The sequence below is a fragment of the Lagopus muta genome, chromosome 8 (assembly GCF_023343835.1).
Source record: "Lagopus muta isolate bLagMut1 chromosome 8, bLagMut1 primary, whole genome shotgun sequence".
Classification (NCBI taxonomy): Eukaryota; Metazoa; Chordata; class Aves; order Galliformes; family Phasianidae; genus Lagopus; species Lagopus muta.
In genome coordinates this window covers 5168688-5192398 of record NC_064440.1, presented here as the reverse complement: position 1 = coordinate 5192398, position 23711 = coordinate 5168688, and the positions used below count along the sequence as shown (strand labels likewise).

Here is a 23711-nt window from a genome sequence, read left to right as displayed (position 1 = left end):
AAATTAGCCTTTACTGATAATTAGTATGAGATTCTGATATTTTTAAGGTTCTCTGCTGCTCTGCCTTTGGCTTTATTATTCTTCTCCACAAAATCTTTAGTGCAGAATAATTAATTCATCTCCAAATACAATGAGAATGACTCACTTTGAATGCATGAAATATTTAAGGACTCTAGCAAAACATTCTGCTCCCCACAATGACCTGAGATAGTGATATTCTGAATAACAGGTTGGTACAAGACCTAACATAGAATCATAGTATCATAGAATTATAGAATGGTTTGGGTTGGAAGGGACATTTAAGACAATCTAGTTTCAAACCCCTGCTATAGGCAGGGACACCTCCCTATAGACCAGGTTGCTCACAGCCCCATCCAGCCTGCCCTTAAATGCTTCTGGGGAGTGGTCATCCACAACCTCTCTAGGCAACCTGTTCCAGTGAACAGGTCTAGAGTCCTCTACGTGCTATGGTAAAAATAAAGATCAGTGAGAATAAATATTCCGTTGACCTTGCAGAAAAGGAAGAAAAACTGTTTGGTTTTAGAGAACGTTGGAACTTTGTAACTCACTCTTCTGACATCTTCTTCCAGTGTAGCCCTCAGTACAGGAGCACACGTTGGTTCGAACACAGTGGCCGCCATTCTTACAAGGAGGAATGCAGACAGCTGGAGAAGGAAAGGGAAAATTTTGTTGCACTGAAACCACGGCAGGTGTCAATATCACCTAAATATAGGCCCTTTATTGAGGTGCATGTGTTGGGAGAACAGTCTGCAGAGGCTTATTGGTTATTTGGGGTAGAGAAGATGCCTTTCCAAAGGGTAATTCTGGCCGATGCCCAGTTGAAATCTCAGTTCTCTCTGGTTTGTGGAAGGAATGTGGGACACAACTCCTCACACCTAATCTCTTCTAGATACCTGAAGCTAAGTGATGGGAATATCCCAGAGAACCTCTTTGGTTTTTAGCTCTAAATGAAGGGCTTCTCCAAAGCAGCTGCCCTTGAAATATCAGTGTTTGTTATTTGATATCTTTGTTTTGGTGCTATTCTTCCCCCTTCCTCAATGAAGCTGGCTTTTCTTCAGTATCCAGCCACTATCCAAATCAACTAGATGTTGAGAAGCACTTTCTGTGTTGAACATCAAGAGAAAAATCATTAAGTTACAGAGTCTGCATAATTTTTCCCTCTCACTTTCCCTGCCATCATCACAAAAACAAAGAGCTTCCAGCAACCTCTACTGTCATTAATCATTCACTTGCAAAAAACATGCATTAGGATTGCATTCATGTAGGAACTCCAGGGAAATAAAACAGAGAGAGAAAGAGAGATAAACATTTAATATTGAAATAGTTCATTTGGTAATAAGAGTGTATTTATATTTCCAGGTTTGGGAGGGAGTTTTAAAGCCAAGCTCAATGCAGGTTATCTTTCAGCTATTTGAGCCCTAAACATAAGTTTCTTCCTCATGTCTGTCGTGCTTGGTCGAATGGGTAGTTAAGAGGATTTACTCTGGTTGGATATTAGGAAAAATTTTCTCTCAGAACGAGGGGGTGAAGTCAACATCCCTGGGGGTGTTCAAGACCTGTGGAGATGGGACAATAAGGGACATGGTTTGTGGGCATGGTGGGGTGGACTTGGACTTGAGGTTGGACTTGGTGATCTTAGAGGTCTTTTCTAGCTTTAACGATTCTATGATTAATTTGACTTTTGTAGCATCATTAGCCTCAGATTAGAGCTCTCCTGTTTAGGAGATGGATTCAAAACCAGGTCCTACACAAAAATTAGGCTGTGTGATATTTGATCAGATATTTGAGCAAAGGTCTGAAGAAGTCCTGTAAGTCTCCCATCCACAACATGTTAGGATGGTCAAGCAGGTGATACGTGGAGTCACATCTGAAGAAAAATCATCATCTGGCTCTGAAACACACTGTAATGCCCACTATAGAATGTAAAATGAACAAAGTTGAGCTATACTTCAAAGTTTAATTGACTAGATGCTCATCAGAGAGAGAATTGGCTTAAAATAGCTATAGATTAATTGTTTAGTTATCATTAATGCCATCCTAAATAGGTGCTTGCTCCTTCACAGTACTGTTAAGAACACTTTAATGCAGATTTACGACAGACCACAACATCCACAGAACATGCAGGGAGTTATGACAAGGCAAATCTCTCGATATACTGCATGTGGGGGCAGGCAATGATATAGGCTGCTGTTTATGTTTTAAGCCTGCATCCTTTATCAACATGATGAATAGAACTTTCTTACCTCTCTGGCACTGGGGCCCATAGAAACCGTAAGGACACGTGCAAGTGTTTGGTCGCACGCAGATTCCTCCATTTAAGCACACAGGGTTGCACACAGCTGTATGTGAATGTAAGATAAATTTATTAATCTCTTATCACTCTGAACCTTTACACTAGATGCTCTTTTGCTGCTGCACACATCATTGGAATTAATATTGCAATGCTGTGATAAATTTCACACGATCCTTACTGGTCAGATGGGCTGTGGCATTTATTCATTGTCATCACAGTGGGTGCATTTCAGTGGTGTTTTAGCATAGCTAGAGGAATGAAACCAAATATTATATAATAGTTTATTTCTGATATCTTCCTTTGGCTTGCCCAGCTTGTTTGCTTTTACGTTGGTATCCTGACCACCCACGATCCCCAGGTAACAAAATCCAGCCACACTGCAAACAGTCTGGATAACCTGGAAAAGAGATATTGGCCATTTGCTGCTTTGTCTGAGTGCAGCAGAGCAGAGTGGCATTTCAGGGAAGCTGAATAGGTATGCACCAGAAAACCTCTGTTTGTTCTGCCTCATTTAAATGCCAGTTCCCACAAACATATTGGCTCATGTATCATCAACAAAGCTACTGGCTTTGCCTGTTTATTTGTCTGTTATTACTATAGATGATATAACAGGCATTAGGAATTAAAGGCTGTCTGACATATTTCTATGTGGCAAGTACCTGACTGTAGTGAAAAAAAAAAAAAAAAAAAAAAAAAAAATGTATTTCAGCTGTGAACTATTTCAGTTGGGAAGTCGCTGTGTGAAGAATAAGGACAATTGTGCAGATTTTATTATGGAGCGGCACTTTAAAATAGGCTTTTTCCTTCTATCCCTTTTGTCTTTCAGTGTCTTACAGAATAGCCCATTAGATAAATTAAATAAATTTAAGCTTAAATAAATTAAGCATCGCTAAAATGTTTCAGAAGAACTAAAGGAGAAATAAAATGTCAATTTGGAGAGAGAAAAAAGTGAAATTGTAGTCTAGATGAGAGGCTATTCTGACTAAGCAGCAATCACTTAAGAAGTCAAAATGGACTTTGCTCATTGCTAATGGTAAATTTGGATTAGTTCCCTCTTTGTCCCAGCTAGTTCACAGATGTCCACACTCTGTCAGTGTTTGTATTTCCATCTGTAAAAACCCTTCAGGAAGGAAAGCCCAACAGTATCCATGGAACGCTCTGCCTAGCACACACAAAATTGTGCTGGAAAGCTGAAGCTGGTATTCTTTCATTTTAGGTATTGTCACACAAACAAACTCCAAATCTGCTGTTTTGTGTTGAAAATTACCACCTCTGCTGCTGCTACTTGTTCTACCCTTAGAATAGTCCTGTCTCCATCTGTTGCCAGTACACATGTGCAAAATTCAAGGAGAGTAATTTCTGGCAGAAAGAGGAGATAGGGGGAACCACAATAGCTAGTGGCAATCCCAATCATTTACACTGGATCTTAGCTAGGCTAATTTATGTGTCTGCCATTTAGAAAAAATCTCAGGGAGAAGGATGTGAAGATGACATCCCTCACCTGCCAGGAGAGGTAATGTAGGCTGAAGGTGTCTTAGTTGTTAATATTTGCCATGGAAAAGGCAGATTGCCTCTATAGCTTTGAGGTCTGGCACTGATTAAGATACTTCTCATGCTTGCTTCTTTTCATATTTCAGTTTTGCATGCCTTGTCCCAGATGCGTGCTATAGTGGCTGTGCCTTGAGAAGAAAGCATGTGTACTCCAGCGTTAGTACTTTGGCCATGGGATGAAGGTCTTAGCTACAGCTATTCTAATAGGGTTCAGAGCTATCAGTCCTGACTGATAATAGGTACCTAATTCTGGGCCTTACCTTGGCATTTTGTGCTGACTGTTGGTGATGGTTTTTCCCTGAGTGCAAGTTTTTTGTAGGTGCTTTGCATGTATTAAGTGCAGCCAAGAGGAGCAGTTAAATATCCTACAGTTATGGGCAGAAAGAAACCGGATGAGGTTTAACAAAAGCAAGTGTAGAGTCTTGCATCTGGGGAGGAATAATTGCATGCACCAGTACAGGTTGGGGGATGACCTGCTGGAGGGGAGCTCTGCGGAAAGGGACCTGGGTGTCCTGGTGGACGACAGGTTGGCCATGAGCCAGCAGTGTGCCCTTGTGGCCAAAAAGGCCAATGGCTTACTGGGGTGCATTAAAAAGAGCGTGGCCAGCAGGTCAAAGGAGGTGATCCTCCCCCTCTACTCTGCCCTGGTAAGACCTCATCTGGAGTACTGCGTCCAGTTCTGGGCTCCCCAGTACAAAAAAGACAGGGATCTCTTGGAAAGAGTCCAGCGGAGGGCCACGAAGATGGTGAAGGGCCTGGAGCATCTCCCCTATGAGGAAAGGCTGAGTGAACTGGGTCTGTTCAGCCTTGAGAAAAGGAGACTGAGAGGGGACCTGATCCAGGTCTATAAATATCTAAGGTGTGGGGGGCAGAATGGCGAGGCCGGACTCTTTTCAGTGGTGAGTGGAGACAGGACAAGGGGAAACGGCTGGAAACTGGAGCATAGGAAGTTCCGCACAAACATGCGCAAGAACTTCTTTACAGTGAGGGTGACGGAGCACTGGAACAGGCTGCCCAGGGAGGTGGTGGAGTCTCCTTCTCTGGAGATGTTCAAGACCTGCCTGGATGCCTACCTGTGCTACCTGGTGTAGGGAACCTGCTTTGGCAGGGGGGTTGGACTCGATGATCTCTGGAGGTCCCTTCCAACCCCTACAGTTCTGTGATTCTGTGAGTTATCAGGGGAAGTGGGTAGTTAAATTCTCCTTCTAAACCTACTTTTGTTCAGTCTTACACTGTTACAAGCCATCTTCTGTAATGGCAAAATTGGATCCAAGAAATAGACCAAAAAAACCTTGGTTAATAGGCAGGCTTCTGATAACTTCCCTTCTTTCAGTTCATTTTTCTTCCTTAGACTACAGAGTACTGGAACTGTAGTAACTGTAGTTGCTAACTTAGCAGCAGAAGTCATGCTGACCTGCTTGCATTGTCTTCCTAGCTTAATCAGCCCTCCTATTTCTGTCTCCATAGTCTCTATTTTGAATCTCAGATTTTGCTGTATCCTGTTATAAATCGCCAAAAGCCAGACCATTCTTCTTTCTCCTAACCTTGAGAGAAAAGTGTAGGGCTACAAGCAATGAAACAAGGGAATTGCATGGATACCGAGCAGTGCATTGCCCTCAACACTGCCACTAAGGCACTGGGACTGTTAGACAGGAGTTCTTCTTTGAGCTCTGCATGGACAGTGCCAATGCAGAGCAGGTTCATGGCCATGGTGATTTTTGAAGCATTTAAATGAAAATGTAAATCAATATAACGCCAAAATCTCAACTGATTTGGCAGAAGATACCAAGCTTCCCAAGGTTGAAACTGCTGACATGGTGAAGAACTTTATTTTCATACTAAGGACAAATTCCAGTATCACATGAGCTTAAAAAAAGATGCAAAAAGATTCTGCTTGTGGCTTTCCTGTAAGTGGCCCTGAGATTTAGCTAAGCAGACAAGCTTATGAATACTCACATAATTTCAAGGCCTCCTGAGGCTTTGCCCTTTACTATGTCTCCCGCTCTTCTTACATTTCAATTTTTCAAGCAGTTCCCACTTTGACTGCTGAATTATACAAATCACGTGGATTTCAGGCAGGAAAAGAAAGGAGCGACCAATGGTTTCTAACAGCTTACCTATTTCACAGGAAGGGCTGCTCCATCCACTTCTGCATTTGCACTCGTCTGGCGACACACAGACCCCGCCGTTATGGCAGTGCCTGTTACACACCACTGGAAAGCACAGAAAGGAATTTAATCTGTTATCAGTTATACTGATGTGGGTCATAAAGGTGCTCAATTACAGCGAATAACTAATTGTTTTAGTCCAAAAGTAAACCAAGCGGCGATTCTGTCCCTTCCTTTGGTTTTCTTTCTCTTTTTGCTCATTCTTTCCATCAGAAGTCTTGCATCTATAATTCTTTGGTCTTGAAGTATTCAAGCTACCTTGGCTCACAGATAAAATTATGTTCCTGTCAGTAGCAACCTGATATTTAAGTCAGCTGCGAGATCTGTAATGCAACTGCATTTGTTTTACCATTCAACCTATATGAAACAGTTTGAAGGCTGATTTTTTTTCCCCAGACATTGAATATATTTTCTATGTATTAAACCTCTTTCATGACTTGTTTTGCACAGTAATATTACCCAAATAGGCTAATTGGCATGGCCTTTTTATGTTCTCACAATCACTATTACTGCATTCACTCCTACAACCTCACATTTCATAAATGTTGCTATAAATAACATGCAGTTTTTTCCTTGTTTGTTTTTCGGGAGGCAATTTTATGTGGAATATGTTGACACAGATGTACATATTTTTACATAATACAGCTATGTTGCTGGTGAATATGTGTGCTGAAATAGTTCAGCTGCTGTATTACTACAAAATATTATGCTTTGATTTCCTTGCTGTATTCAGTCAGCATTTTAGAGGGAAATACAGGAATATAAAAAGGCTTTTTTTGTGCTTTATCATTTAATACAAACTCAAACATGTAAGGAGGAGAGAAGGTTCCAATAATTTGTACATACTTGTTTCACATCGAGGACCAACAAATCCATAGGCACAAGAACAAGTGTTCTGAGCTACACAAGTTCCTCCATGCTCACACGGTGGGTCACACTGCACTGCAAAAAGCACAGAAAGAGTAAAGCATGAGAAAAAGCAAACAGCTCCAGCACTGAGTTCGGTGCAGTTATGAGCACAGTATTCGTTACTGATTTTCACAAGCTGTTTAATTAATCCAACAACCAATTGTGCAGTATAAAAACAGGTATTGCGTTAGTAATGCGGTGCCCACGTGATCATTTTGTTTCACTTCTGAGTGTGTTCATGTGTAAGTGCATACTTTTGAACTGGAAGACTAATTACAAACGTGGTTTGTAATACTAAACACCTTGCCCATCCCTCCATCAAAGTTATCCTCATGGATAATTGGTGATCATCTCTCTTTGAATCCATTTGGCATTGCTGCCTACAGCGACCAGAAATAAGGCTGTGTTTAGATGGGGATTGTTCCGTTTTCCTCAGTAACAGCAATAAGGAAAGAGGTCCTTAAGTTGCTCCAGGTTCAGGTTAGGCATTGGCACAGGCTGCCCAGGGAGGAGGTGGAGTCGCAATCACTGGAGGGGTTCAGGAACCAAGGAGATGTGGCACTGAGGGCAGTGTGCATCGTGGAGGTGGGTCCGTGGTTAGACTTGGAGATCTGAGAGGTCTTTTCCAACCTTCACGATTCTATGATTGTCTGTTCAGTGAGCCCTAACAGGTGTCAGAAGTTACCCTGAACAGAGGGGAAGTGTTTCCTCTGCATAGAAAAGGGTTGTAAGGAAATCTGTCACCAAAATGACCGACATTTAAACAATTTAGATGTTCAATAAGTAGTGCGTGAGCAGCAGCAAAAGCAGGAAGTTATATAGTAGATTCTTGATCTTTTGCAGTTGGCAGTGTTATTCTGTGGAAGACAGTTTGAGCATAAAGCTGGAAATCGCTGCAGCTTTGGAGAGACATTATTTGCTGAATTCAGAGGACTTTTGAGGGAGTATCAGATTGCTTAGCTGTTGGTTTTTTTTTTTTTTTTTTCTAAGCACTTATGATTCCCATCTAGAGTCTGATTTCAGCACATTCCTAATGGCTTTAATTCTTCACGGGTCTGGAAGATTTAATGTCCTAAACTTAGGTTAAGGTAGAGACCTAACATTTGGTGTCTGTATTTGTAACCTTCTTACAAGAGGTATTCTTGTATGACAAGTTCAAGAGAGTAAAGAGGTCACTGCTGTAGGAAGTGCGCTGAACTTTATCCTAAGAAGCAAAAGCAAGGCATATGTGTCAGTTGGAGCTCACTTATGCCCTCAGAAAAAAAAAACAAAACAACCCACATGATATAACAGTGTGAAAAATATCTATCCATGTGCTTGAGGAGTGAACACAGAGAAAAATGTTGTACTTTGCCACACTTTACTGGCAGAGATGCATATTTTATAATGGGTCTGAAGCTAAGCAAGGTTGTTTCAAGGAAAATGCATAATAGCAAAGAAGCTACAGAGATCTGAAAGAAAGCATCTTTCATTTTAAGTATTGTTCGAAGGGAAAAAAAAGCCAAAGTACATTTTGTTCTTAAAACTGGAAAATGTACTGAGTAATTGGAAAGCTGAATGAAGGACAAATATTTGTGGCAGCATGGAATTTCAATGAAGCTCATGCATTGAGGGCCTCCTCACCTTTGTGCTATCATGAAGCCTTCAAAGTAAGCCATGGCGTATGAACTTTGCCATCCAAATGCTATGAAGGCCACCAAACATTTCTCAATTGTCATTAAAAAGACAAGCTCCAATAAATTACATTCAAATAACCCCCTTTCACACAAATAATTATAGAGAAATACATCTGGAATTAGATCTGCTCTTCAGGTACTTCAGTATTTACATTTTTTGCTACCATTTAGTTTTAAAGGTGAAATTCCCAGTACTGCATTAACATAACTTTAGGATTTGTCATGCCTGAGCACAGAAAACTAGATATAGTTCAGATCCATACTATTCATGCTGAGAATGTCATTAAGCTAAATTCAGTTTTGATTTGATGGGCTATAAGGTTTAGACATTTGCAACTCAGCATGTGTTTAGCTGAAATTTGAAATGTATGTTTGGGGGGAAAAAAAGAATAAAAACCCCACGTTTTCTGTGCAGCTGAATAGGTTTGGTTTAGATCTATTTAAGCAGTTAGCATTCTGCTTTCCCTAAGTCCTAATCCAGCCCTAGCAGCTGCAGCAGGTCAGAGGCTCGGGCAGCCTGGGGCCTCGTGCTATTAGGACAAGCAGCAGGTAGCAGGCCACGATGAAACAGCAAGGGTAAGAAAGGCGAAAGAAATGGAAGCTGTTTTCAAAGGAATTTGTTATCCTTTTTAAATGGCAGCGCTATATTTATGTCACCTCTCACATTCAGAGACTTATGACAGATATTGCTGAAGTTAAGGGCAGCATTCTGCTTTGAGAGGGCATCCCAGCCTGACCGAGGCAAATGCACACTTGAAACATTTAACTCTTCTGTGCTTGGGGAAGTGCAGGACGTGTTTACAAGGGATTTATCTGAAATTAGAAATTAACAGTGGGTTGAACTAAATGATATGAGGGGCTCCAAGAAAGAAGGAGACATACACATATTCAATGGATGTGTATTCAAGATGTTGTACTAAGGGACGTGGTTTAGTGGGGAAATATTGGTGATAGGTGGATGGTTGGACTGGGTGATCTTAAAGGTCTTTTCCAACCCTGGTGATTCTACGATTCTATGCTTTATCAGGGTGATAGGACAAGGGGAAATGGTTTCAAACTAAAAGAAGGCAGATTTAGATTGGACGTAAGGAAGAAGTTTTTTACAGGGAGGATGGTGAGGCACTGGTGCAGATTGCCTGGAGAGGTGGTGGGTTCTCCATCACTAGAGACACCCAAGGTCAGGGGGACAGAGCTCTGGGCATCCCTGTTCGTTGCAGAAAGTTGAACCAGATGGCCCTTAAAGGTGTCCCTTCCAACTCAAACGATTTTATGGTGCTCTCTGTATAGAGACGGAAGCACAAAACCTGGGAAAAATGTACTGCTCTTTGTGAAGTACATGCAGTGCATTTCCTTTCTGGCAGTACGACGGCTGCATAAAGCCTCCAGGTGCCTCTGCACTATGCCAAGCTCAGTGACATTCAAACGCATTACTCTTTATTTCAACGCATTTTGTACTTAGCACTTAGAGCGAATGTGTCCATTCAAATAGACTACTTTCCATCTGCTCTTTACACATTTCGAGATGCATCTGAACTGTCAGAAAAGAACATGGTGTTTTGTATATTAAAACATTTTGCTCTTATTGTGACATTTAATAGCAAAATGTTTAAAACTATTCTATTACTGGTGAATAGCAAAAGATAAAAGCTGAACACTGGCTGCACTGAAAAAGGGAGAGCAACATTCACCTAAAAGACATTTTTCTCAGTAATAGAAATATAGTGTTCATGTCAAATTCTTTTCCAAGACTTCTATCTTTCATCTTCTAGAATGAACATTTTTTTTTCCATAAACATTTGCTAAATTGTACAAAGATATTGCAGTGTTTTTATACTAAACATTTTCAGATGGCATAAGATAACAGTTAAGAGAAAAGCATTGCTGCAAATGGTCAATCTTGCTGTCAGATGTGTTTATGTTTTTGTTTATAATTTAAAGTCTGGAGGTGAAAATGGAGAATTCCATTATTGTTTTATTTGAAAAAGCTTTTTGGAAAATATCTTGAAACGACTTTTCTTTCCCATTAAAATGAGATCATGCACTTTTTATGTGTTTCTCCTCCATAACTTTGGGGCAAATCAGAAATACTGGATGTTGTGCTGCTTTCTCCATTTGAGATACTTTAATCAGCAAATGGCTTCCAGGACAGTTATTGGTTCACATCTCAACAATGAATAACTGTTGCTCAGTCCAACCAGAGGGGCCCTGGTCTTGCACGAAGGCAAGACCTGTAGCTGTGAGGTCATCACCTGCAGTTTTTGTTAAAAATGTGAAAAACAGTGAGGTTGGAAGGACTTCACAAGGGAAGAGTGTAGTCTGCCTTGTTTCTTTTAATTATTATACTGCATTTATTTTCTTCAAAGGTGCGCTAACCTACTTTACTAAAAGTGCATATAAAGTTTGTGCAGCAGAAGAGAGGGGAAAAAAAGTGAAATAAAGTTATGTTGCAGGCCCTCCAGTTTTTCAGTTTTCCCCTTTAATGATTATGAAGCTAAGCCTTGCTTTTGAATGTCTTTTACAGAGAAAAACAGTAAAGCATAGCGTTAAAGCATATGCTTAAAGCATGCATTAGTGCAATTAAAAGTACTCAGATGCACACTTGTATAGTCTAATAGTCCAGAGTCCATTTATGAAATAAATACCCATCATAACAAATAGAAAATTAACAAGATTAACTTAACTGAATAAATTGGGAGTACAAATGCAGACAACAGTTCTGATTAGGCTGTACTAATGGATTTTGTTTTGTGAAATGTCAGCTGAGTGCTCATCTGCAGTCAAAAAAGCAAATAAAATGTTGGGAATTGTTAGGAAATGAGCAGAGCACAAAATGCCAGACTTTATTATGGCCTGTATCCATGGTGAGCTGCATCTTAAATACCATGTGTTGCTCTGATCCCCCAGCACAGGAAGGCTATATTAAGAGTGGAAAAGATACAAGAGTAAGTAGTAAGGATAACCAAAGTTGAAGACAAGGTTTTGTATGTATAAGTAGATTAATTATTTGGAAAAAAGACTGTGTTCTCTATAAACGCTATGTTTTTAGTTGGTAGGGCACTGAACAGCAAAACTTTGTATGGGTTCATAAAGCAGTTGGATAAATTCATGGAAGAAGTATTTGTTGGGAAATATCACTTATAAAGACTTCACATTTGCTTTTTAAAGCACACAATGCATAAGTTACTGTTCTGGACAGTATCTTTATATTTCTTTCCCAAATAATTCTGGGCATCTGCTGTTAGCAGCTGTTGGAGACAGGGGATGGACTTTTGGTTTGTTATGGCAGAGCTTTTTGTGTGTAAAATGTCAGACCAGAAAAATGTCAGCCCTCTGATTGTTAAGCCTAGTTTCACCCAGCTGCATATCCTGAGGTCGTAATACATTCCCAACTACTTTTTCTTTTCCATTATTCTGAAAATTATTTGGTTTTGTAGTGTCAAGACAATGGTGTATTTTAACCCTTGAGAAGAATGCATGACTGCTACCATTTGAGATTTCCCTTTCCCTTGGGAAACACTCTACAAAGTCTGTAAGACATTCCAGAGTTTTACTGACTTAAGATTTGTAAGAAAATACTTGTTTCTAAAGTAGTACAACTTTATTCTCCATAGGAATTCTGAGGAACTTTTGTCTACTAAAAACTAGAAAGATAATAGTCTGTAACTGTCAACTAATCCAAAATGATTTTAAGTACCTGTGTTTTACAGAACTGAGCATTTGATTTATTTTAGTTTTAGTAATCAGACATTCCCTATCAAATAAAGTTGGGTTTTGAGAAAATAAAATCAAAAACGATCAGGAATTTGGCTTAATTCTTAATTATTCTTCACTCTTCGGGTTTTGGTCTCTTGGAAAGAAGCAAAACAAAAATGCCCAAAGCAGATTTTTCTGTTAGCTTCGACTCTGTTATCGAGTGGAAAGGACATGTTCCACCTTAGGGCACCCTAAGGAGCTCAAGAAATGTAACAGCTGCTCTCAGACAGTACCATATGCGCAGACCCTGGTGAATAAAATGAGCCCAGGGAAAAGACAGCATTTGTCTCCTCATCCAACGGATGCAGTGTCACTGAAAGTGCAGGCCTATGCCCCTGTTTTGAAATGGAGAATGGAAACAGGATGGCCAGCAGTTGACCTCAGGTGGTAGCAACACTAATGTGTATTTCTGAGCATTATCCTCTACCCTTACGCAGTGACGTGTTCCTGTGTCACTTACACTGGGCTAGAGAAAATATTAGAAATGTTCTGAAAGCAATCCTGTTTGAACTAACTATTCATTATGAAAGGATTCATTTTTTAATTCTTGCCATAGTGAGCTAAAATATTTAAAGCTCTGCAGGTGTTAGGCCATTCTTACAGTGCAGATCTGGCAATGGTAGGGACTGTCCCATAACACTGCTAAGAGCCTACCATAATAAAATATTTTCATAGCATTTATTTTTGTCACTGGTACAGGCTGCCCAGGAAGATAGTAGTGTCAACCCCTGGAGGTGTTCAAGGAAAGGATAGATGTTACACTGAGGGACATGGTTAGTGAGCATGCTGGGGATGCGTTGATGGTTGACCTTGGTGTTCTGAGTGGTCTTTTCTAATCTTAATGATTCTATGACGTGTATAGCGACATGTAGAATAGAAATTATAGATTTAGTAACCTTCCTCATTCCCAAAGGAACTCTTAGAAGTTTATTCCACAAAGAAAAGCAAGCTTCTTCTGCAAGTGAATGTGCAGAAGAATCCAGTGGACAGCAGTAGGCCTTATTTCTCCTGCTTATTTTTAATTATACTATAGGTGATGTCAGCTTTCTCTAGAACAGTGTTTGCCAGAGCCCTGCCAATGTAGCAGACTCACCTTAATATTAGGCCATTGACAACTGATAATTCTGCATGAAGAAAAAAGAGCTCTAAAACTAAGAACCTGGCTAGCTGTAGGAAAGGGTGAGGAAGTGATGAGTTGATCCTTGAAGAACTACTTCATTTTGGTTCACCAATTGGCTCCTGCTAGAAATAAGAGAATTCACTCTCTAACGCTTATTTTGCAAGATGGGTAAAAACAAGTTTCTATGTTTTAGATAATAAAGAAACAAAATCCAGCATAATTTATTTTAGAAGACAAATTCATTTTCATGATGCGCTTATTTTCTCCCTACCAGTCTTTGCCAGCTTGATTTTGAATCTGCACAACTGAAAAATAACAAAATCTACATTCTGTCACAAGACAAATGCCACTCGGTAAGGCATTTATTATCTTAGAATATTTTCAGACATTCTTATTAAACAAAGGTCAAATCCCCTCAAGCTCCACAGGTATTAAACCTTGCTACCAATGGACTGCTCCTTTTATCTTGGTGAATTTTGATATCAAATGGCACGGTGACAACTCTGTGCACAAAGTTTGGTCTCATCTAAACTTTGGTCATTTGTTTAGTTTTGCTGCCATCTTACAGGGTACTGATGTTTTGAAGACAATTGGTACAATCGACAGCAGGCACTGTGACAAGTCCTTAATTACTGCAAGGGATTATCCTCACCTTTGTGCTCTGGGTTGGCAGTCACAGGTGTACAAAGGGGCTTGAGAGGAGGCAGAGAGGTTTGCTGTTGAGCCAGGTGATGCGCGTAGTGACAAGAGACAAATAAAGGATGTTTGTGTGTTGTGCCACCAAGCCCCGAGACAGAGAATGATATTGGTAATAAAGTATTTCATCTTAAGGACCCTCCAGAGGGATTTTCAGAAATGCCAGTAATTGAAGAGAACGTCTTGTCTTGCGTGACAGCAAGAGGCACAGGTAGATTTATGTTTTAAGGACTATGCCGATGGACGTACTAAATATATTTATACAAGGGCAGCGTATGTCTGTGTTTGTATACATTCATGTGTCCATAGGCCATGTCTTTGAGGAGAGGCCATTCTGCATTCCAGCTTGCACAGGGCTTCCTGATACCCAGAGCTCCTCAGTATGTTTCCAGCTCCAGGCACAAAACAGGGATGAAAAACAGGGTCATGCTCACACCAAGTAACCTTCAGTCCTTTAGAATGGTCTTTTCGAAAATGGTGCAAGCAGGTGAAAATTATGACACACAGGATTATGGTAAACTTTTCTTATGCATTTTTGCAGTGTGTCTCCAGGATTGAGCTAAGCTCAGTGCTGCTGGGGCTTGTGCACAGCAGGGAATCCCCAGGATGCTGAGGTGGGCTGCCACGCCACACACCTCTGTGCCACGCACGCAGAATGTGAGCAACCACACACAGAGAGAATTAAACAGGCAATGCAAACAGTTTTTTGCTTTGTGTACTGAAAGGCCAATTAAGACATCAACTTATCAGAGGGATTTCAACAAAAGGTGTAATTAACAAGAGCTCAGTCAGGGAACTCATTGTTTTAAAAATGTGTGAAATACTATTGCTTTCCTGAAGTGTTCTAAGCTGTCTAATAAATAAGTCAATATATTGTGAATACCTTTCTGGTGCCATCTGTTTTGGATAACAGGTTTGGTTTTGTATTTAGGATATTAGATAATTATTTAAAAGTAATTCTTAAGGTAGTAGAACAATTAGTTCTTCATAGAGTATCATTGTATAGACAAATTGAATCAATTTTACTTTTTCTCGGAGAAGTTTTGTATGGTTTCAAATCTAATGACTTCACTAGAATGAATCTGGCCTTAAGCAAGGGTAAGCAAGAACACAACCTATCTCTGGTTTCAGTAGATTAGATATTATCAAATAAATGCGTCATTTTTGTGCACAGAAAGGTCTTTTTCTGAGTTATAGGATAACTTTTTCCATTATTCTAAAATATAATTGGTTTTGAAAACCGGTATGATTCCAGCTTGCAAAAATCTCTACATTTGTAATCAAAATTATTTATTATTTTGGACAGTGATTGGATTTGAAGGCATGAAAGAATTTGAATGAGGATTTCCCCCCCCCCTTACCTTCACATGTAATTCCATTACCGCTGTATCCACTGGGACAAGACCCACATTTAAATTCTCCATCTTTGGCTAGCTCACACTGCACACCACTAAAGCATGGTGTTGAACCACAGAGAACTTTCTCATGGGACCCACTGATGGGTTTTGGCAGTTCTACATGGCCCATTGCTACACTGGATGCTCTTCTGAAGGTTGTGGTATGTGCTGTAAGCCTTGCTGGGGGAGCAGGTCCAGGCAGGACGCTGGCACTCTGTGGAGCTGTGTCAAGGGAAAAACCTATTTCATGCAAAGGGGATGTGAGGGATGTTTCCAAAGAAGAAACTCTCTGCTGCTTTGTTGGAAGATTTTTGGAGAGTTCAGTCTTTGAGCCTGTCACTTGACTGGGCCATTTCCTGGAAGATAAGCTGTATCTGGAACGAGCTTGCTGTACAGCATGCAGCCGTGCGAAGAATGAGCTTGCATTTGTGTTGAGATGAGAAGAAATGGTCTGTCTTGTTCCTGGCTTGTACTGTTTAAAATGCACAGGGGTAGGAGTAGTCACAGTGACAGCTGCTGCTTTGGGATCTGGCTCCTCATGCAGAAGGAAAGTGTGTGTATGACTTCTTTTTTCAGTAAAAGTCTGTTTCTCAGATACAGTGGACTCTGTATCAGGTATTTTTGCTGACAGCATCTGAGGCTGGGAAATCTTCCTTTTCATTGTAAAGGATGCTGCATTAATAACTGTGTGGTTTCTTTCCACAGAGTATGTAGTTTCTTGCCTTGGAATTTGGGTTTGGGATAGAAAGGAATAAATGTTTCTTGATGTCTTGCCTTCCTGATGAGAGCCTCTGGCATCTTCACTATTTCTTTCAGCAACATCTGTATGGCTTTGGGAAGATCTTGAAACTAGGGCAGAAGAAATATATATATTAGTCAAATTTGCTAGTCTGTTGTTTGAAGAAAACACTAGGACCATTTAGATTATGAGCAAACAACAGAATATCAATTCTAGAAGAAAATGAGATAATCTGTCGTCTGCGTTCAGGGCATATCTATTCTGGCTGGTACAGAAATAGCACATTGTATCTTGTGTGTAATAGCATAGGGAACTGCAGAATAGCTGTTTGTGAATGAGATGAAATATGTCTATGTTGGCTTAATACAGAGCCTAAGGCAGTAAATTCTGTGAAGGTCAGATATAATTATTTGAGGTTACAGGTCACAGCTAGGCAGAAGCAATTTCCATGCTGGTTTACCAGTTTTAGCCTATGCTAGTCCATGTTGTTTTGATACTGTGTGCCATTCTCTGGGGCATTGTTCAGTCTGTGACCACCTGAGCTAAGATTTATTTCTGGTTACCTGTGTATGTTGCAATAGGGTAACGAGAGATGTTCTGCTAGGCAGTACGTAATGCAGGGACTTTGCATTCAAGTTCCTGCAGTCTAGGAGAAGAATGAGACAATGCAGTTTGGGACAGATAGAGATCAGAGATGGAGAAATGAAGAAATGATGAGATAGTCCTTATGGTAAGATCATGTCCTAGGCAGATTTGAATACATCATTGTATGACTTTTGCAGTCCTTATGGCAAAGGAAAGTTTGAGGAAAGCATGTAAAGGAGACAAATGGAAAAGCTTTGTTAATAGTGTGTACAGCTCCCTCCAGACGTGAGGGGCAGCATGTAAGAAAGAGTGCTGGTTTGTAACTGTCACCCACTTGTTACAAAGCCAGCCACATTTTCTGTTGGAAGGAGGGATGATAGATGGAGAGAGGGTAGTCTGTGAAGAGCCTTGGAAGTGGAGACGAGTAGTTTGAATCAATACTTTCAGGAAGATTAATGGCTATCTGCTGACTCTAATGAATGGAAGAAGCTATTTTTAACCAGTTCTGGCATACTCACTCCATAGGAAACAGAATATATTGGATTCTGAACAAAAAAGCCTTATGAGGTTCTAGAGTTAACCCTATGCGAGGTGTAGCTCTACCTTTTGAGTATAAATATTAATCAATTTCATAAAACTCCTGTTGATGTAGAAATTAGTCATAGTTAGCAAGGAAAGAGATAAAGGCACTTGGCGAAGGTCAAAAAGAAACTTGGAACGTTGACTAGATCAAAGGAAATCCTCACAACCAAAAGCTGTGTTTATTTAGTTGGTAAGCAGTATCATTCTTCTGCTGGCAGATGAGTTTTTGTTGCCCTGAAGCATGATGTTTTAGAGTGGTACGTGATGCTGGATCAAGCTATGGATATCAGCAATGGGTAAATACAGGACTTTACTGTCCAGGACAAGGCTGATTAATGATGCATTTCACAGAATGGAAGAAAGGAGATCTTCAGCTAGGAAGGACATTAGCAGCAAGAGTATGAAAGATTGAAAAATCAAAGGATTTTTATCAGTGAACCTGAGAAAGATGAAAGAAATATCCCCACAGAAAGTTATAAGTAATACATGATTGTTGCTGCCTTTACAAAATTTGATTCAGGGACCAGAAATAACATGAATGGTAGAGAAAGGCCAAATGATCTCTCTGACAAATTTCCCAAATGAGCCCTGATTACAGCTTTGAGCTCCTTCCACTGTATTGTAATCAAATATTTTTTCATCCTGGATGAGTTTTAGTAGCTACTGAGGGGATCTACTGTCTACCTGAGTTAGGGAAATCTTTTAATTCCTTAAGAGGTGATATAGGTTATATCACCTTGCAAATAATCTTCAGCCTTCCCTGTAAGTGAGAACGTGCTGTGGTTGGAGTGTGTCTATGACAATGCAGTTTTTACATCTCAAAGAAATACCAATGAAGACCAGTGATAGACTTTGGTTGTTTGTTCACCACATGTAAAGATTAAGGTTTCTTATCACGTTATTTCAATGGACCATCAAACTTCCTAACATATTAACATGGGAACCTGGCATTGATCAAATTTGGCTGCTTCAGTGTTCTTTCAGCCTTCGTTATTTCATATTCTTACTTATAAAGATATGTGACATTTAGTTCGGATTAGAAACTGATAAAATTATTCTGGTGTACCTGAAAAATTATTTCTGCATTTTTCCAGATATCGAAATACTCCAAACCAAAGAAATATACACAAAGACTGCAGGCTCAGTTGTCTGTAGTCAGCAGCTTTCTCAAATTCTGTATTACTCCAATTTATTTTCCTTGCAGTCGATCAATATCTTCAAATGTATAACCCATTATTAATGCAGAAATGTGATTGTGTGAATCTGGTTTTCTCTGTGATGCCACTGTATGATTACATATTGGACTGGATGAAAATAACAAAAAAATTGACAAGACAAAGTGCTCAAGGTTATACAGTGGTACAAAAATACATTCTCACTACCCTAAGTATTTCTGCCTGTACTAACTGGGATACGTGCATCAGTGGGAGTGACTGTTAATTCTTCAGTCTTGGATAAGTGACTGATAATCCGATGCTTTGTTCCAGCAATGTGTGGAAGATACTCCATTCCTATCAATGCAGATAAACCACTGTAAGTACAGTGTAATGCCAAGATGGATCCTGTATGGCAGAAAACAGAACAAAGGAGACCAGATTTTAGAGAAATAAATCCATCCCTCATCCAACTCAATACTGGAATATTTCCATCTATGTGGAGCTGGAAGTCCCCCACATGAAAACCCCTCCATTGTTGGTTTACCCAGTGTTTGAAGTTCTTTGTGTTGCTTGTATTAAGTTTATACATCAGAATCATCATAATCAGTATCTGGTTCATGCATGCCAAAGCCACGGTGATGTTGTTAAAGTACAGCAAATTCTGATTTCTTCTTTTGCCTGAATGGCATCTTATAGTATCTACTAGTTATCCGTAGATGAATTGGATCACGTTCATTCTGAAGGTAATAAAACAGCTATAAAACCTAGTGAAAATAGCAGTTCACAAACACAGCAGACACTCAACAGTCTCTAAAATCCAAGCTGAGTTGACAACACTGAAACACAGAAAAGCAATCTAAACTATTTTCTCTCTTTTTAGTTTCTAGCTATTTTTTGCATTTGCAAGCTTTCAGAAATAGACTATGTCTAGACTTGAACTGGGAAAAATCCCATTCCTTTCTGGCATCAATCATTTCTCAGAGAGAGGGAATTTCATTCTCTGCCTGGGACAGAATGGACCATGCCAGTGACCTTATTCCTCTGTGCTGTTTATCCAAGTCTTCGCTAGTCTTAGACTCAATCAGCTTCAAATAATGCCCTGGAGACACTCAGAGCCATAGCTGACAGCTCACACTCTTGATGTAAACTTCTTATAGACATGAGTAGTTACTACCACTCCATTGACATGCTTCTCTTCACAGCTATTAGTTAGAAATTTAAAATTATTTTTTTTAAATGTAAGCATGCTTTTTTACGTAATCACATCAGCATTGCCCTGTAGTCCCTGTGTCGTAATCCAGGTGTTGCTTTGTCCTTTAATCCACTAAAATTCCCCAAACCAGTCTACTCTTCAGTTGAAGATTGGTTCCTTCTCCTTAGTGAGATCATCTGTCTGTGTTCTCTCTCTCACCTGTCAGTTTGGAGCATTATGGACACCTTTAATTCTGATCAGGTTACAACTGCTTCAGAATTCTGTGAGGAGTATAAGAATTCATCTCATTATTAACACAATTCAATAAATTTACAATTTGTGTAGTTTTAGAGCCATTAACATTTAGTAGTACATGCTGTGTAGCACATTTCTCATTCAGAAGAACCTCGACAGAGAAATGCTCTTCTGACATATTACACTATGTGGGTCATCATTTAAAATTTGAAACATCCACCAGCACATACATCTTATTTAAAATGTCAAGAGAGAACAGAAAAATTACACTGGTTTAAGAAGCCTTGTTACCAGGGCATTGGAGATCAACCATTTATCTCTCTGCTATGCCACATTAATATTTTTTCTGTGTTTACTTGGTGAGAAAGGGGAAACAGAGCAGCTGTCAATAGGAAGCTCTAGGGAACTTCTGTTTTTCCATCAGCTCTTAATTTTTATTTGATGAAGTTCTGGCATAACTTTTTTCTGATTCAGAATTTATTTAATTGCTACATTGCTTTGGCAGTCCAAGCATGCCCTAAAATCTTCCCCTCCCGGATATCCAACAATGAAACTTTGATTCTCCCTTCCTTGCTCTCAGGCATCCTGAATTTCTCTACATTTGGAAGTTGGTTGAATATCCCCAGTCACTGAGATCCCTTTGGTTACAATTGCAAACAATAACTTGCAAAACCTTCAACTGGAAAAATCCCTCAACTCCTTTAAAAATAGGTGCATCTTTGACTTCCCAAGTTGTACAGAGGGTGTAATCCCGGAATTATTTTTATAGTAAAAACAAGAGTTTTTCAGACTTAGGTAGGAATTATATTACAAATTTAGACAGTAGCTTCAGTTTAGAGACCATGATGCTTTACCCTTGTTTTGCTGACAAAAATTGAAAAGTCACTTGCAGTGTAAAAGAGTTTAGGTATACACTTCACATTCAAAATCAGCACAGGCTTAAGTTAATCCACTCCTTGAAAAATATGGAAATAGAAGATATCAGTAATGTATTTTCTGTAAGAGGTGCCTAGATCTGGAATTCACCAATCAGAAAGAGATCTGAAGCTTATGCCTATGCCACTCACTGTGCACAGGTGGACAAAATAAGTCAGGCTATAGCCTGACTATAGCCATACTATTAGGCTGATGCTAAATTAATGCAGCTCAGCAGTTTGTGAACCTACTGTGCCTTGCATCCAGACAGGTCAGTACATGAGCAAAGCAGTTGCACTGCTCTGCATCCATCTGTATAGTCACATTCAGCCTCAGTAAACTCTGGGCTCCCAAACCATCACTTATGTGTTAATTCACTTTTTCGTTGCCTTAATTATAAAACTAGAAGGAAAGCATCTAGTTCACTCTCCATGAACTATGTTTCAGTCTAGAAGAAAATGAGATTCTGTTGCTGCTGCTATTTGAGCAATTTTCTTCCCTTTTACCTACCAATTCCATGAGCAGTAGGGAATATTCTATGAGCTGGCATTATAACCATTCCTTCCTCTGTTGCAGACTCTTGTTTGTCAAATGTGGCTTCAGCTGTACATACATCATTCTGCAAAACCATTCATTATTGGCAAATTTGCAATACAAGTTTATTTTGTAGGTATATTTTGTATGCCTGAAACATAACATCATTCAATTCTGTCTCAATGCCTATTGTGAAGGAGAAAACATGGGATCTGCAGCCAGTTCACCCACTAAACTTTATTTAGGTATCTCCCTGCTTTCAGAGTAGATAATTCCCACAAATATCAGCAAATGAATCTATGGACATGTCTGCTGCTTTGTGAGCATTCTGTTGATTATCTTTGGCATTACTTGGAAGCATCCAAACTCAAAGTTCCTAAATAGTGAACTGTATTTTAAGTAAGTTAAGAGGATTTGGTTTACCTCAACATAGAGGTTGTGTTACATTACGGTGCACAGAGTTCCAGAGGACCTTAGAAAAACATTCACAATGAAGGAAAGCTTGGTAGATAGTCTCAAATTTTTTGAAGTAGTAGAGCCTGAAAAAGTTAATTCTCTAAATGTCTTCGGCATGGAGGAAGTTAAATTCTTATTCAACTGTTCTGAAATAATTTTTACAACTTAGAAATTGTGAAACTACAATCAAGATATCCTATGTACAGATACACTACTAAGCCAAACAGTACTCTTTTCTGCTTAGGGGCAATATCTGGTGCAAAGAGAAAACCACAGGTCAGGCAGTACTTCTCTGCAAGTAACTGAAGCAGTTTGGCTGTATGATACAAGAAACTCTTCGGGCAAGCACCTGATGAACCACTGGGATCAGTTTTGCAGAAATGTTTCCTTCCTGATTTGAGCCAAGCTGTTCATAGTGACTGACTCAAATGGCCTAGAGTCAAAAGAGCAAATATTGAAAGGTGAAGTGTTACTATACTTGAACTTGGCAAATTCTAGATGTGAACTGGCAATAGAATTGAAGGGGAGAGGAAGAAATGTGTGAATGTTGACTAATCAAGGGAAGAACATACACTACTAGTAAGCTGTGAAAAAGGCAAATGGTTCTGCAATAGACTCAGTGAAGCATGGATAGTCATATAAAAGAATATTAATGAGCATATGGATTTTTTTTCTTTAATGGATACAGAGGCAAGATAGAAAAACAGGAAAAAGAGGAAAATATCAAGGAATTTAAACAACTGTTGAAGAGAGAGAATGAGAAAAGAACAAATGTATGATGAACATAGAAATGGCATTACTATGTGTTAGAGAACATTTTCTGAAGCATGTAGGTAACGTCAAAGAATACATAAAATTCACAATAATCCCTTTCATACTCAACAAATATCAAAACAATGTCTGGGTTTTTAGAACAACACACAGGTCTGAAAATAAGAAAACCTTTAAACATGAGACCTACCCTAATGCATGGCAGCTTTAAGAAAGATGCATGTATCTGTGCTCCTAGGAGGTGTCTAGCTTTTAGTTAGCACTGTTCCTAGCACAAAGGATTGGAGGTAAAGTGCAAGGACATTGCAAGAAGGCATCGAGCTCTAAGTTATACGGAAAAACTGAGCCTCTGAGGAAAGCAAAAGAGTTTCTTCCTTTGTTTGTAAGCAGTGTTGAGTCTTGGGTTTTGCAGCTTTGTTCTGCTGTGGATTTATTTATTTATTTTTGTCTTTTGTGATGCTTTTTATAAGCCTTCAAGGGAAATTTTAAAGGCTGTGTTTTGTGAGGTTGTGTTTTCTAAAAATGGTGTGAGATTTATTGATTGAGGAGATGTGAACACGCTCCCCGGTGTTCTATTTTCTTTTAGTTGTCTTTTCCAATATTTTCCATTATCAGTATCTTTTCTAGATTGCTTATAGATATTTATGAACTGGCTATTTTTTTTTTTTTTTTAGAAATATACTGTCTTTTCCCAGCATCAATCCCACATGCCAATTCATTTCAAGCTTTAATTGAAAAGCTCTCTTCCAGGGATGGAAAACTCAACATATTTGGTGAGCTCTCACCCTTCTCACAGAAGACTTGTTTCTTTCTGTTCCTTTGTTACTCTCTTTCTCTGCTCCATGCATTCATTGGCACTAAAACATTTTCTGCTGCAATTTTTGGAAGTGTTCTTCCTGTATTTTTCTCTGAACCTCCAGCTAACAAAACAGGAAGTAAAG

At 39.4% G+C, this 23711-nt stretch overlaps 1 protein-coding gene and 1 long non-coding RNA gene across 5 annotated transcripts in view; one reads left to right on the top strand and one right to left on the bottom strand.

The window, feature by feature from the left end:
- Positions 1–23711, bottom strand: part of LOC125696571 (von Willebrand factor D and EGF domain-containing protein-like) — a 168961-nt gene that overhangs the window by 26735 nt on the left and 118515 nt on the right. For both annotated transcript variants that reach the window (XM_048952370.1, XM_048952371.1), the window contains exons 21-25: positions 15549–16433; positions 6880–6975; positions 5983–6078; positions 2265–2360; positions 570–665 (exon numbers count right to left, since the gene is read on the bottom strand). In XM_048952370.1, coding sequence (XP_048808327.1) covers positions 570–665; positions 2265–2360; positions 5983–6078; positions 6880–6975; positions 15549–16433 — 1269 coding nt within the window. The remainder of the gene's footprint in view (positions 1–569; positions 666–2264; positions 2361–5982; positions 6079–6879; positions 6976–15548; positions 16434–23711) is intronic.
- Positions 1–23711, top strand: part of LOC125696577 (uncharacterized) — a 191408-nt gene that overhangs the window by 120820 nt on the left and 46877 nt on the right. The window lies entirely within an intron of this gene.